We start from the raw sequence: 16,416 nt of genomic DNA on the forward strand, positions 1-16,416 counted from the left end.
CTGTTCACACATGATATCTTAATGGTAATTTACCAGTAAAGACTGTATGTGTGAAATGGGCTATTGTCTTGACCAACACCAACAATACCAAGTGAATTGATATTCAAAAGATGTTTCTAATGGCAGTGAAAACTGGGCCTTAAGCAATGTGTAAATTGTCTTCTTGCATGATGATGTTCTCTGGAGGACAAGTAGGCAACCTTTTGAGCAGCTGGCAGTGATGATGAATGAATGGTCTTGTAACTGAAATAAAAAAAAATAGGCTAGGTATCTTTCATTTACAAACTTATACATCATAGAGTTAAATGAATAGAGTTAAATTCACCTAAAGCATACATTTAGAACCCCAGCCTCCTGGATGAGAACCACTGTTCAAGGCTTCAATTATTTATACTTTGGTCTAGTGTATAAAAGTCAAGGATGTACATTTTAATTTTAAATTGAGGGTTATGTATGACTATGTATATTATGTAGCTACTTACTGTACAGTGTATGTGAGGGAAGCTATGGTAGGTCCATATGCTGTTGTCTTGCAAGAATCCAATTCTATTCTATTAAAGCAAGTCGTTTGTTTAAACTCAATTCGAGAAGTATTTAGGTACAATTCTTTATTTATAGAGAAAATCGACTTTAGGAATATAGCAGACAATTCAGGAGTGTCTAAATGGAACAATACAGTTGGGTATGAGTTTGGGCTTGTGTTTCTGTCAGCTTGTGCATGTGTGTTGACATGGGTTACATGGTTCTTGAAAACAATTCCATCTTTGATTGATCTTTGTCTTTCTTCACATCATGTCACTCCTGTCATCAGACCACAGAGGTGGAGGGGAAGAGAAAACACTCAGGTTCTCTAATGGTGTCAGTGGACCAGCTCAATACTTCCTTTAGTCGGAAGGAGCGAGCCAATAGTGCAATGACGGTTGTAACAAACACGCTGGCGGAAGGTATAATGTGACATATTTCTATCTATCTATCTATCTATCTATCTATCTATCTATCTATCTATCTATCTATCTATCTATCTATCTATCTATCTATCTATCTATCTATCTATCTATCTATCTATCTATCTATCTATCTATCTATCTATCTATCTATCTATCTGTCTGTCTGTCTGTCTGTCTGTCTGTCTGCTTTCAATATTTTGATCTTCCCCTCTTCTCCTTATTCTTTTTGTCACCACAGAGCTTGCGGACTCTCAGAGAAAATGTCCGCCCTGCTGGTATAAGTTTTCCAACACATTCTTGATATGGGAGTGCTGCCCACTCTGGATAAAAATAAAAGAGATTGTCAACCTCATCGTGATGGATCCGTTTGTAGACCTGGCTATTACTATATGCATTGTGCTGAACACAGTCTTCATGGCCATGGAGCATTATCCCATGACAGAAGAATTTGAGGGGGTGCTTTCTGTTGGAAACTTGGTAAGAAGATGTAGACGAATGTCACTGACTGTTTTACATTTTTTTGAAACGCCTCTTCACTCGTGCATGACACAGCAATCAAAAAACACGGCGCTTAAGTTATACAATTTTTTTTTCTGCTCTAAGTTTTGCGCTTTAACCACAAAAAGCCCAAGGGGCTATACATACAGGATGGATTCTTGTGTTGAGACAGCAAAAGTGGAACAGAATGCAGGTGTTTTTTTTAAATGGTTTTGCACTACGAGTAGCACATTATTTTGAGTTTTTTTTTTAATTTAAATTATATTTAAATGTTTTCATTTGTCTTTATATGGGGACTTTTATCTCATATATATAGGTTTAATTGATTGGCATATCATGTTATTAATTTGATTTAATTTTTAAATCAATTGACAGCCCTAAATTCAATGGTTTCCTTTCTCAGTCCTAACCATCTTCTCATTTCTGTGTTGAGCAGCAACACTGGACCCTGTCCCACATTTCCATTTTAAGTTATGTCTCTGGCAGTGTAGCACTGATGTCTGCTCATCAGTATATGATGTACCTACATTGAAATTACAGCCTGCATTACACCAATCTTCTGCAATCGTTCCAGTCTCTAGTATCTTCTACAACCCATCCCCTCCTTCTCATATCTGATTCAGTGGTCTCGCAGTATTTTACATTTTATGTTTACAATACAGAGGAATTGAGAGAGATATGTGTAGGCACTTGTACAGGAAGCAAAACATTAATATTTCAAGCAGCTCTGTACAGTGATAAACTGTTAAGAATTTTTTTTAAAGGAAAGTTCAAGTCTGGTCTTTGCAATGGAGCATTCCAGTAAATGATAGCTGGTAATTATCACAAAATAAACCCCAACATGTACCTACAATCTAAGTTACTTTTTTTCTTCTGTGGACTAGATACTAACATATTTATCTACAATGTCAATCTAACATCAAATTTTCCATCAACATTTTTGTTAAGGTCATCCTAATGACATTTTCCTTTGTCTATTTTTATTATTTTTCATTTCAGGTGTTCACGGGTATCTTTACAGCTGAAATGTTTGCAAAGCTGGTAGCCATGGATCCATACTACTACTTCCAGGAGGGCTGGAATATCTTTGATGGCTTCATTGTGAGCCTGAGTTTGGTGGAGCTGGGGCTGTCCGATGTAGAGGGACTGTCTGTGCTCAGATCCTTCAGATTGGTGCGTTATGAGTGAAGACAAGTCCATGCACATGTTTTTGTATGATAGATAGTAGTACCAAATTGTATTAGATATGCAAGCATCACTAGTGCCTTGCATTTGAATTCATCCATCTCTATTGTTGTACTGTTTGTAATATTTATGTAAATATTTAATTGTATATATTAGCATATCAGTTTTTAATGTGGTATCAGATCTGGTATCAACAATAGTGATATTTTATTGGTATTGGTATCAACTCCTGACATTTTGGTATGACATCCATAGTTGTATATACTCTACCATTCAAAAGTTTGGGGTCAGTAAGATTTTTTTTTATTTGTCAAGACATTAATATTTTTATTCAGCAAGGACACATTGAAATGATCAAAAGTGACAGTAAATACATTTATAAGGCTGGAAAAAAATCTATTAAAAATAAATGCAATTCAACTTTCTATTAATTAAAAAATGAAAGGTTTCCACAAAATATTAAGCAGCACAACTGTTTTCACCGTTGATAATGATAAGAAATGTTTCTTCAAGCACCAAATCAGCATATTAGAATCTGAAGAATCATGGGACACTGAAGACTGGACTAATAAACTAGATTGTAAAATTGTAATAATTTATTTAAATTGAACAAATATTTCACAATATTACTTTTTTTTTTAAATCAAATAAATGCTGCCTTGGTGAGCATTAAAATGAAAAAACTCTTTCCGACCCCAAATTTTTGGGTATTGTACAATGTCTCATATTTTCTCATTCCAATCCTTTTGTGAATCCCAAACTTCTCTCTCATACAGCTGAGGGTGTTTAAGCTGGCTAAATCATGGCCCACTCTGAACATGCTGATAAAGATCATTGGTAACTCTGTGGGAGCTTTGGGAAACCTGACCCTGGTGCTGGCCATCATCGTCTTCATCTTTGCTGTGGTGGGCATGCAGCTGTTTGGGAAGAGCTATAAAGACTGTGTGTGTAAGATTGCAATGACCTGTGAGCTGCCCCGCTGGCACATGAACGACTTTTTCCACTCCTTTCTTATTGTGTTCCGGGTGCTGTGCGGAGAATGGATTGAGACCATGTGGGACTGTATGGAGGTGGCTGGACAAACAATGTGTCTCACTGTATTCATGATGGTGATGGTCATTGGAAACTTGGTGGTGAGTTTTAAAGTTTCCAATGTTGCAGTTCTTTCAGCTTCTTTGTCACTATTTCCTCCCTCAATGTAAGAAATGTCCTGCAAGCATGTAGGGTATCCTATGTCATTTTGTGGTTCAGAAGGAGTTTGGGCCTCATTGGGGTTTGCACATTGTTGAAATAATGACACATTAATTTTAAAGTCTTCAAAAAAGGGTGCATTCAGGATGCATTGTGGCCACATGAGAGCACATCTTGAGCATGGTTGAACCAAAAAATGACAAACGGGACAGCCTATGGTCTTGTGGACTTCAAGTCTACAATCAAGTGCAACATATAAAAAGCTAAATTGTTGATCTTTCTCTTGATCAGGTGCTGAACCTGTTCTTGGCCTTGTTGCTCAGCTCTTTCAGTGCTGATAATCTGGCAGCCACAGATGATGACGGTGAGATGAACAACCTGCAGATTTCAGTGATCCGCATTAAGAAGGGTATCGCTTGGTTCAAAATTCACGTACGTCTATTGGTGGCACACATTCTGAAGAAGAAACCTTTGGAAGACGAAGACAAACCTCTTGATGACATGTATGACAAAAAACTCAACCTCATGGGTAACCACACTGGTGTGGACATTAAATGTGGTGATCTGAATTACCCCAAGAATGGTAATGGCACCACAAGCGGCATTGGTAGCAGCGTAGGAAAGTACATGATTGATGACGAGCCCATGTCCTTCATACACAACCCCAACCTAACTGTACGGGTTCCCATCGCTGTGGGAGAGTCGGACTTTGAGAACCTCAACACAGAGGACTTCAGCAGTGAGTCTGATGTGGAAAATAGCAAAGATGTGAGTATATAGTTCCTTTCAAGGAATGTCAATTCACTTGGCGCCATTATTATATTTGCCTCTTGATAGCTATTTCGGACGTGCAAGACCAACTCTTATCTATTTGTTATATATTCAGTCTTTGGTATTAGACAGGTTGAAGTGAATGATGAATGGTTGTAATGGCAATATTAAAGAAAAATTACAACACCAAAGCAGCATCAGAAGCACCTCTGATACTAGGGGCAGAGGTGGGTCATAGCTAACATATTTTAATGCTACGTTTAATTCCATACTGGATCTTTATAGAGACAATTTTTACTAAAAGACATACAATTATTAGTTATTTTTCATTCACTCTAGGGGAAACTCTTATTAATATTAATAATAATATTAATTCTATAATCTCAGAATAAAACCGTATTATTTAGATGTACATATAATTGTTTAAAAAATAGAAAAAATAAAAGAATTCTTTTCTGATGACTTCATATATTAAAACTAAAGCAGGTGCTGAGGTTATTGTAAAAAAAAAAAAAAAAAATAGGGTGAAGAAAAGCAGTGGAAAATTGTATATAGCCCATACTGTATTCTTTGAGGAATTGAAAATGGCTTACTACTGCTGCTTACTGTTCAGAATTCACAAGGATCATCATTTTGAGTCCATGTTGCTTTTTGCATCATTTTACTTCAGAAAGAGTTGGCTTGTGTATGCTGGAAGAGTCAGACTTTCTCTTCCTGGTACAAAATGATTGTGTAACATTCAGTCGCATGACTTTATATATTTCCTAAAGCCATAATAGGACTTTTTAATTAAATATGACTTATTTATTAATAAAATGACAAAAGGAGGCTCCTTGATTCAGTAGAGGATGACTCAAATAAATATAGATTATTAGGACTGCATTGAATTGTAAAGCAAACTAGTCATTTTTATTTTGTATTTGATACTTAGGGAACTAAATGCATTATGCTTAAATGTGTATATTTTAATTAATCAAATGATGAGAAACTTTAATTAAAGGAAGTGTGATCAGATTATGACCGTGTGTGTAGATGAAGTCCGTCTCAGTAGTTGATTACGGGCTGCAGATTACAGCAGTATGGGTGGATTAAGGCTTTGCAGGCAGTATAAGAATGTTGAGTTGTGCTATTCCTGTGATTTATTGCCTTGCTGCTTCTGCTGAGTGCTGAGCCACTCAGCCAAAGAATAGATGCAGTCCACCAGATGATGTAATGTTTTTCCTTTGTATGTGTGTGTGTGCTGGCACACGTGCATATGTGTGTAAATTTCAATAAAATTAGGTTATTAAAGGGATAGTTCAATTCAAAATGAAAATTCTGTCATCATATACTCACCCTCAAGTTGTTTCAAACCTGTATGAATTTCTTTCTTCTGCTGAACACAAAGGAAGATATTTTGAAGAATGGCAGTAACCAAACAGTTAACTGGACCCATTGACTTCCATAGAAGAAAAAAAAATACTATGGAAGTCAATGGGTCCAGTTAACTGTTTGGTTACTGACATTCTTCAAAATATCTTCCCTTGTGTTAAGCAGAAGAAAGAAATTCATACAGGTTTGAAACAACTTGAGGGTGAATATATGATGACAGAATTTTCATTTTGAAGTTAACTATCCCTTTAAAGTTGTTGTATACTCCTCAAAACAAAGAGCATAGCTAGCCCCTAAAAGGTATTCAATAGTTACTTTTCTGTTCTATGTGTGTATTAGCATGCTACCAGGGTGCAGATTGAACCAAAAGAATGTCAGCAGTCACTTGTCATCCAAAATCAAATGTAGTTCAACATGTGTAGCACATACATTTATACTGACTCTCCTGTCATTGTCCTGGTCTCTGTGCAAAGACTGGGTCACCTTGACGTAACAGATCCAGTACTGCTGAACTACATGCGCTGAACATCTAGCCAGTGGCATTACAGTAGATCATTTTTGTTAGCCAGTCAGAGCAGTGATGGGTGGGTCTTCATTTCTGATTGGCCAGGCTGGGTCAGGGAGGACTGCAGTGGTGGTGTGTAAGGGTTATTTTATGCCTTTGATGCTTCCGACTGCCGGTGTGTTTATGTGTATTAACATTTTGGGTTTTATAAAACAGCTGTGTCATCTTGGCCTGCTGTGATCAGGGTCAAGCTCTTCTAGTAGGCTTAGGAATGTGTTTGTATGGGTAGATGTGCCTGTGTTTGCATTCTTATTAAATTATGATACTGTAGGTACTTGCAGTAAGAGAATATGGTGACTCCGCACATGGAGTTATATGCCACATTTAAGTTGCTTCCTTTTAATAATAGAATAGAATAGAATAGAATATATACATTATATATATTAATATTCATATCATTTAATATTATAACTTTTATATTATTTATTAGTAATCAGAATAATTATTATAATATAACAATTTATATGATATAATAATATTTATTATATTATTATTAAGATATTAACTATAACTAGGATGTTGCTCCTTTTTTCTCAGCATTATTATTTTCTGTTGTAAGATAGACGTGAATACAACTGTGCTGTACCATAATATGCAACAAAAAGTAAATCAATAGACAACACGTGATTTGCATAAAATACAGCAAAAATTCATTCATCACTGTCTGATTTGCATATGTAGATTATAGTTTTTAACCTTGTTAATTCAGTTAGTGTTGAGTCAAGGTTAATTGTGTCTTGGGTAGAGTGAATGCTAATTAAGCTAGACACCCAGAAGAACAGTGAAGGTTAGCGCTAGGACACATCTGGCTTCAGTTTATAACTTACTAGTTTATAACTTACTACAACAACTCAGGTGCTGGTATCAATCACACACACACACACACACACACACACACACACACACACACACACACACACACACACACGCACAAAAATAATTAAGACAATTTAGAATTAGAAGACTAAATTAAGACAAACGTTTCCATGTTACAACAGGAATAAAACAAGTTCATTTAAACAAATAATGTGTTGTTGAACCAACTTAATAAATTTTAGTTCCTGTGTCAACTAGCAATAGCACATGCTAATATGCTAAAGACAATTTTGCTTACTAGTATATATAACATTTTGGATGAGCAAGTAAGAAGACACTGGTCTCATTACTGCTAATAAGCACAGTTTTTGCTCATTGAGTGAAGCAAAAAAACATCATAGTCATCATGTAACCACCAACATCCTGAGCACAAGCACCAGTCTTCTATACAATGGTTCTATACAAAACTAAAAAAACATAACAGAAACTCTTCTAAATCTCCAACGTAACTGAATATTAAGCACTAACAAGTCCTTATCTTTCCTGAAAAACACATAAAATAAGACTTCATTTCAAAATGATACTCTCCTAATGCAGTCTGATGCAAAGCACGCTGGGTACTACAGATCCACTGTCCAGTTAGTTGTCAACAAAAATGATTCACATAGTCCCAGCACAAAATGATTACGGTAACTTTCATTTAACAGTGGATTTAACATAATCATATTAATTTGTGACAAAAAGAATTAAGTTGATTCAGTACATTTTAAGTTTTTTCATTTGATTTGAGTGAACCTTGTGTTTTGACCTTGTTTGTGACCATCTGAAAAGACTCTTGTTAAAATAATTAGATAAAATAGAAGTAGAAGAATTAATCAAAATAAACAAAATCTATTTTGATATGTGTTTTTTCCCTTTAGCTGGATGACACCAGCTCTACCGAGGGGAGTACTATTGACATAAAGCCTGATGAAGAGGAAATGGCTGTAGTGGAGGTCGTAGAGGAATACTTAGACCCAGAGGCCTGCTGGACTGAGGGTGAGAAATGCATGTGTGTTTGTTTGAAAGTTAATGTACATCTGACTTTGTTAAATACTTTATGTATGAGTATTTAGTAGGGCTGTCAGTTGAAGAAATAGTTTGAATGAATTACAATGAATTAAGAAATGAGAAAAGAAAAACATGATCATGTAATATATACCAGTATATATAAGCTGCGAATGCTCTGCATACCCAAGCCATTTGTGGACTCGCTAATTAATATTAACACTATAAATTAAAATTCCCTTGTTCCCTTGCATCTTTGTTGTTGTATTTATGTTGGCCTTTTGAATGTTAAATGGATCCAATCCATGTTCTATATAAATTATTTGATGATGCAGCAATAAACTAGCTAGTATAGCTTAATGCATGTGTTTTTGAACTTTTCTATTTTAAAACATAACCAAAACATCTATTTGAATGCCATAAGTTCAAATAAGAGATCAAGTGACAAATATCAGTATCGGATTCGGCCAACATTTGTTTGTTAAAATCGGTATCAGCCCAAAAAATCTGTGCAATCCTAATATATTTATATATTATATTATATTATATATATTATATATGTATTCATATATATATATATATATATATATATACATACATACCATTGTAGTAAATTTGTTTTACCCTTAGGCAATAAAGCAAGCAATGTGAGTGTCGATATGATATAAATGTGTATTCAGCATATATGTAATATGTTTTTCAGCCTGTGTGGCACGGTACAAATGTTGTGACGTGCCTATTACTGAGGGCTGGGGGAAGTACTGGTGGTTTCTGAGGAAAACTTGCTACCTCATTGTTGAACACAACTGGTTTGAAACGCTCATCATTTTTATGATTCTTCTCAGCTCTGGAGCTCTGGTGAGGTCACACACATGCACACGCACTATACAATTATTATTTAAATGTAGAAGCTGATATTATTTGCTACTTTTCTCTCAAAAGTGCAAACATGTCAATAATTTCCACAGATGCTGTACACTTGGTGTTCCAATCATTTTTGTGAAGTGTTTGAAGCACACATCCTATGTTTAAAAAAAACCCCCGGAAATAAATAACTAAAGCAACTCTCTCTTTTTTTACTTCTATTAATTTTTATGTTTATTAAATGTATGTTTCTATAAAATTACAAAATCAAACAAATAAGGGTTTAAGTTGTATTTAGATGTCTTTTGAGAACAGGGTAACAATTAATTGAACGTTTAGTTGACCTTCTGAGGCAAAACCTATATGTGCGAAACTAATGCGCTAGAACAGTAGTGCAGGTAGATTGTAATGTGATTGAGGCTGCATAGCATGCTGTGTGCTATATGATCTATGTAAGTTGCTAATGGCTATCACTATATTGCGCTGAACTGGCCCCTGCACCTCAGCAGTCTGTCTTGGGGCTGCAGTATCTCATGTCTGCTGTTAGGGACCATAGCCAAATGCTGTAGAAAAATGCCCCACATGCAGAAGATGCTGCTGCCTCTCTCACAGCTGCTGTTAGGGACCATAGCCAAACTCCCACTGAAGTGAAAGTGTGAGCTAAAGTAAGTGGGGCTGCAGTGCCACACTTTGGTGATGTCAGGGACTGAAAGTGATTGTGGGAAATTTGCAGATGATATCAATTCATCAAACAAAACAATTATTTTTGACAAACATGCATCATTTTACTAGATTCATTTACCATAACAAAAATTTAAAATATGTGAATTAATATTACAAAAAATAGAGAAATGAAATGAGCATTCAGAAATTATGGCCTAATTAAATGCTGATATTGAAATAAATCCCTTTTCTCTGTTTTGTTTCTAAGGCGTTTGAGGATGTATACATTGAACAGAGAAAAACCATCCAGATCATCCTACAATATGCAGACAGTGTCTTCACATACATCTTCATCCTCGAAATGTTGCTAAAATGGGTGGCTTATGGGTTCGTCAAATACTTCACCAATGCATGGTGCTGGCTGGACTTCTTCATTGTGGATGTAAGTAACTTATAGTATGCCCATAAATCGCAGCCATTATCCCTTGCAGTGCCTCATCATGTGATGCTCTCACAATTAACTTAATTTTCACACAGTACAGATGGATTATTCTGCAGATGTATATAGTAGTTTTGATTATTTCATGGTGCATTGTTAGTAATTTGGGCGATTTATATGTTTTCCTATTCTATTCCTTTTGGTCCTTGTGGTCTGCTTTGAGTGGTCAGTGGTCATTATCTTAAAATTAGATTTGATTTAGAATGCTTGGGTGCTGCGCCACTTACTTTAATCTGTTTATTAGTCATGTTCCCTTTCAGTCGCTCACGTTCGACGTCGCGCAGTTGCGAACAGTCTCGGTTAGATGATTGGTTTCTTGGGGTGGCCCTTGGTTTCTCAGCCCACCGCTCCGGTGCCTTTCTTTCCCGGAGTGCATGGAGAGCTTACCAGGTCGTGGACGGCACCTTTCTCTGCCAGAAACTCCCTGAGTAGCTCCTCCCCCCTCACTACCCTTGACGGAGGAGCAGTGAAGGGTTACGAGGCTATCCCTCCAATGGAGCGGTCTGCCGCAACACACCTGTGTCCGGCGGCTGCTGCCTCTTGGACGGGGGATCCTTGTCTCCCCTCTAAGGCCTGTGAGTTCTCGTCCGTTCTTATGGGCAGAGCTTACAAAGCCTGTGGGCAAGCCGTTTCCTCTTTGCATGCCATGGCGTTGCTACAGGTCTACCAGGCCTAGGCACTCATGGACAAGGTTCGGTTCCTGGACTCCCCCATTTCCAAGGATGGGCATTTCGGCAACGTGGTGAAGAACTGCGCCCAACAGTTCCCTGCCGCCCAGGTGCAGATGGAGGCGATCCGGCACATCCTGCCCCGGCGGCCAGCTGCTGCATCCCCGCCGCCGGTGGCAGATCCTCCGCCTGCTCGTCGCCGAGGGCGTCCCCCTGCCGCCGTTCTACTCCCGCTGCGCCTCCGCAGCAGCCTTTAACTAGGCCTCAGCATGGAGCCAGCCAAGGGAGGCCGTCCAGCCTGTGTCAGACGCTGCCAAACCAGGTGGCAAGCATCAGCCCCCTTTTGTGTCGCCAGCCGCTCCACCTCACTGCCCCACACCGGGTATGTCTGTGGTACACCTGGTTTCCTGGCCCGGGTCGTAGAAGCCTAGAAAATGCTCCCAACCGATCCAGCTGGTTCCTCCGTACCAGCAGACTCGGCTTTATGATTCAGTTCGGCCGGCGTCCGCCCAACTTCAGCGCTATTCGTTACACTTCGGTGTTCAGCGAATGTGCGCCTGTCATGTGCGCGGTCATCGCAGTCCTACTGGTGAAGGATACGATTGAGCCGGTCTTCATATTGGCTGGAGTGACCGGCTCAATCGTATCCTTCACCAGTAGGACTGCGATGACCAAGCACAAGACAGGCGCACATTCGCTGAACACCGAAGTTCTACAACCCGTACTTCATTGTACCCAAAAAAAGGTGGTGGGTTACGACCAGTCTTGGATCTGCGTCTCTTGAGTCGGGCCCTTTACAAGCTTCCGTTCAAGTTGCGAACGCAGAAACGCATTTTCGAATGCTCCGTCCTCGATATTGGTCTGCAGCGTTCGACCTGAAGGACGCGTACTTCAGATCTCTATCCTTCCGCAACGCAGGCCATGCCTTTGTTCTGTGTTCTTGCGTTCAAGGGGTCGAAGGCTCAGTACAAAGTCCTACCATTCAAGTACTAAACAGGCAGTTGGGTCTTCAGGTCAACTGGGAAAAGAGTAAACTCGTCCACGGGCTGATGATCTCTTTTTCCGGTATGTAGATGGATTCGGTACAACACGCCTCCTGAGAAGAGCGTGTCTGGTCGGTGCTGTTAAGAAGTGAGAAAGGGTCCCACTCAGGGTGGGAATTATGTCATTTTAGGGGCAAGGCCATTTGGCCTCCACCTTTTCTTTTTTTTTAGGGGCACCAAGGCCATATGACAGGGCACAAAGGCCATTGAGTACAATTCGATGGTTTTCCCATTCAGATTGATACCATAACATCCTAATTTGGAATAAGACACGGATTATGACTTTTTTAAATCAAAAATAATTTTTTTACCTTCTGTGATCTGATTTGGCTTCAGATTAAAAAAAAATCAGACAGAAAATATAATATTTTATGTATAATCAGGCATGAAAACAGTTCAGGGGTGAAAAAGGTGAGAAGGATATTACCCCTCTAGGGGGGTCCGGGGGGCATGCTCCCCGTAAGAAAATTTTATATATTCCATATTTTAAAGCATCAATCTGATGAATTTTTAGATGCATTTTTTTGCATACCAGCGCAGTTAAAAAAAAAAATCAAATAGAATTTCTATAACTGTGTTGAAATGATAATCACTCTTTTGTGTGTTAAACACAATCTACTTAATACAGACAACTTCATTATAAAGAAAAACAACAAATAAAAAAAAATATGATCATAACCAATCATGACAAAAATTCTATTATAAACTAGATTAGTGGATAACTCAGCAGTACAATTTAGTCTAGAAAAATCACAAGTGTACAATAATTTTATCAAATCTGAACATTTAGTGAAAAAAAATAAGTGTTTAAAAAAAATAAGAGACAATAAGTGTAGCACTAAATCTGGTAAAACGTTACACATTGCTCTTTGTATTGTTGTAAAATACATGAATGAAAAACAAGATAAAAATCAGAAAGATCAATTATTTTATATATAGTCTATGCTACTATAAAATTAAGACATTTTTTTAAATGTATATCACAGCTGTTTAATGAGGCAGCAACATATGATAGATAGGACAGAACAAAAAAGGCTATTAAGAATCTTTCATTGCGCAAAAGTATTATATGATTATGAAAGGATCCAACACAGTGCGACACAAAGCGCTTATGCGCATCCCGAGCGCAGAATGATGCGCTTGAAACAACACAGTCACAGCGTGTCGAGTCCGCATTGAAAAGTTCAAAGCACAAAGACATATCGATATCGATGCGTAGTGTATTATACAGTATCTATCTATGCAATAGTTTATTGAGCCTTTTCTTTTAAGAGTTTTAAATTTCAGTTACTGTGCGCGTGAAGAACAATTATAGTGCTCCAGTGTTGTGATCTAACAGACACACTATAGAAAGTAACATGATTAAGTTACAGCAATACAGTCCAGCAAGATAGTCATTTTATGCAAAACCATAGAGCTTTATCTACAGATCAAGTATAATAATATTAACATTGAATCATCTTGGAGAGGGTTATCTTATCTAACCGAACGCGACGCGCTGTTTGATGCTGAATGGAGAATGACTGACAGTCGCAGCGGAGGGAAAAGTTTTCGTGAACTTGTATTTAATGACTTAAATTTCTATCTCACATCATAGGCTACTATAGTATGGCTTCATATAGTATACCATTCAATTCAATAAAATATTATTCCTGTTAATAGAAATCTGATGTAAACTGAGAATATATAAATATTTCTCCAAATCTGCACACTTTTGAGCTAAAAGCCGTGAGTGACGTTGTTTTGTGAATCGCTGTCATGACGACAGCACAGGAGTTTTTTATGAATGGGAACGCGATGGGGAAAAGAAACGCTTCAGTGCGCCGACGCACTGGTTATGACACTGCACCTGCGCGAATCCACGAACTAATTGAAGTTCAGAGACTACTTGGGTGGCCCACTATGCCGCACTGGCGCTTTATACATGGAACTTGGACAGGGCCAGGGCACACAGGCCACTGTGGCCGTACGATGATTTTTTTTTCACGGGGCATGAAGGCCAAAGTGTAGGGCAACGGCGGCCATGGCCGCGTGGCCGCGGTATAATTCTTACCCTGGTCCCACTGAAACTTTTCAGAGGCTCCTGGGGCACATGGCAGACGCAGCCGCAATAGACTGCCTCCAAACCCTCAGCCCGTGATCAGACCTTTTGTTTCTCCGGGCCAGCCACCCCTAGAACTAGTGTCCACCAACACCGGCTGAGGGGCTACGTACAACGGGCATGCAGTAATGGGGGTCTGGGTGGGCCTCCGACTGCATTGGCATCAACTGCTAGCAGTACACCTTGTATTGAGACACCGCAAAATGCCGCTGCCCAGCAAGCATGTACTGGTCTGTACAGACAACATTGCGACTGTTGCATTACGCTTCCCTCACATGTCGCAACTCGCCCGCCACCTCCTCCTATGGAGACTCCATCCCCAGACGGTCCAGCTGTTCTGGGACCACTTCAGAGGCCGCACAGTTACATCTGTTTGCCTGTCTGGACTCGTCTCATTGCCAGTTGTTTACTCACTGACCGATCGGAAAACCCTCGGCACGAAGACAATGGCACACAGCTGGCGCTGGGGCCTACGCAAAGATGCGTTTCCCCAGTGAGCCTTCTTGCACAGCACTGTGCTAAGTCAGGAAGGATAAGGAGTGGCAACCGGACCTAGTTTCCCCAAACTTATACTCCTCTCGACAGCCCCTTCCTGACTCATTCCTCTGAGACATCTCAGGGACGGGGCGCCGTTGGCACCCGCGTCCAGACCGGGACCAGGTGGTGAGCCTGCAAGCGCTGCCTGGAGGAGGCAGACCCAGCCCTGGCTTTTCTCTGTCCCTTCCGCTCCTTGTGGTTATAACTGGACACAATGCAAAACCTCAAGACCTCAGACCAGCTCTTATCTGCTACAGAGACCAGCAGAAGGGAAGGTTGATTCTAAGCTGAGGTTGGCCCACTGGATATTGGTTGCCATCATCTTGGTGTGTATTTCCAAGGTACACCGTGCCCCCTGGGTGGTGAGCCTCTCCAAAGAGAGAGTGTAGCTCCTTCCTGGGCATTGACACAGGGTGCCTCGCTGACAGATGTTTTTTAGAGCTGCGGGCTGGGCGACACCAACACATTCGCTAGAAAAATAGCCTATGTGTCGAGCTGGTTGCTTCCCGTGAACTCCCTTCACATGAAGCCAGTTTCACTGTAAGCCCGGTTTGAATTGTCGGCTTGCTGCGCCATTCCCCTCCTATGGACTGGATACGTGCGCCATTCTTGCTCTAGTAGAGTTCCTCTCTAGCCGAAGCCTGTTGAGTTCCTCCACACCCTTCGGCAACGGACGTGGCGGAGCGTCCGATGTCAGGCCTAACACTCGTATGCACTGGTGGAACCTGTGCTAGGCTGGGTCCATATGTTGTGACCCCTACGGTGATCCCATATGTGTAATCCTCCACGGTACGGCTTCCTGCGGCGAGCCCGTGTCTTCCCTTGGCAGAGCCTGCTCTGCCGTCACTGACCGGTTGAGTCTCCCCCTGTTATAGGCTGGAGCCACCTCCGTGACATTCCATATGTTGTACTGCCCGGTATATTGCACAGTCCATATGTGTATCCTCCACATGTATACCTCCCTACGGACAGGATGTGGCTTCCGCAGCATATTCCTTTCCAACGAAAGGGCACGATTTCCCAGTGTTAACAAGTCTGACTGAGTGGGTCTTGCGGAACAGCAGTGACTTCCCTGGCCTAAGCCCTGTCCTATCTCTGCCTCAATATTGCGGGGGGATCAGGAGGCTTTTGTCTAGGCACTGGAAGGTGGCAGCACTAGTGGCGTTTTAATAGGGATCCCAATCAGTCAACACGTCGACTACGTCGAACGTGAGTGACTGAAAGGGAACGTCTCAGTTACATATGTAACCCTCGTTCCCTGAAGGAGGGAACGTAGACGTAGTCCCGTCACCACTATTGCTGGACCACCGCTGACTCCGGGCTCCGCTCGGCTCCTCAGCGAAAAACAAGTGGTGTGTGCATCCACTGCCGTATTTATACCCGCACTGCGGGGCGGAGCGTGGATGCAAAGCTTGCACGCCAATGTGTGCATTGGCTCATTTTATCTATACTCGAAGATGACAGGCTCCCTAAGCGTGATCCCAATCAGTCGACACTGCGACTACGTCTCCGTTCCCTCCTTCAGGGAACGAGGATTACATACGTAACTGAGACGTTTCCAAAAGTGTCCATGTCTTGACAGTCTTGAAAGGGGCGTGCGGTTCATATAAGCTGCGAATGCTCTGCATAACCAAGCCATTCGTGGACTCA

General features: G+C 40.3%; 1 protein-coding gene across 10 annotated transcripts in view; it reads left to right on the top strand.

Annotated features, from left to right (window-relative positions):
• Nucleotides 1-16,416, top strand: part of scn8ab (sodium channel, voltage gated, type VIII, alpha subunit b) — a 119,558-nt gene that overhangs the window by 37,144 nt on the left and 65,998 nt on the right. For all 10 annotated transcript variants that reach the window (XR_008807373.1, XM_056253908.1, XM_056253906.1 and 7 more), the window contains exons 13-20: nt 812-944; nt 1,186-1,424; nt 2,445-2,618; nt 3,407-3,763; nt 4,113-4,589; nt 8,265-8,382; nt 9,095-9,249; nt 10,187-10,360. Coding sequence is in view for 9 of the 10 variants with exons in the window: in XM_056253908.1 (XP_056109883.1) it covers nt 812-944; nt 1,186-1,424; nt 2,445-2,618; nt 3,407-3,763; nt 4,113-4,589; nt 8,265-8,382; nt 9,095-9,249; nt 10,187-10,360 (1,827 nt within the window). In the remaining variant the exon portion in view is untranslated. The remainder of the gene's footprint in view (nt 1-811; nt 945-1,185; nt 1,425-2,444; nt 2,619-3,406; nt 3,764-4,112; nt 4,590-8,264; nt 8,383-9,094; nt 9,250-10,186; nt 10,361-16,416) is intronic.

Source organism: Rhinichthys klamathensis, unplaced genomic scaffold (assembly GCF_029890125.1).
Source record: "Rhinichthys klamathensis goyatoka isolate OS25496 unplaced genomic scaffold, OSU_Roscu_1.1 h1tg000109l_1, whole genome shotgun sequence".
Taxonomy (NCBI): domain Eukaryota; kingdom Metazoa; phylum Chordata; class Actinopteri; order Cypriniformes; family Leuciscidae; genus Rhinichthys; species Rhinichthys klamathensis.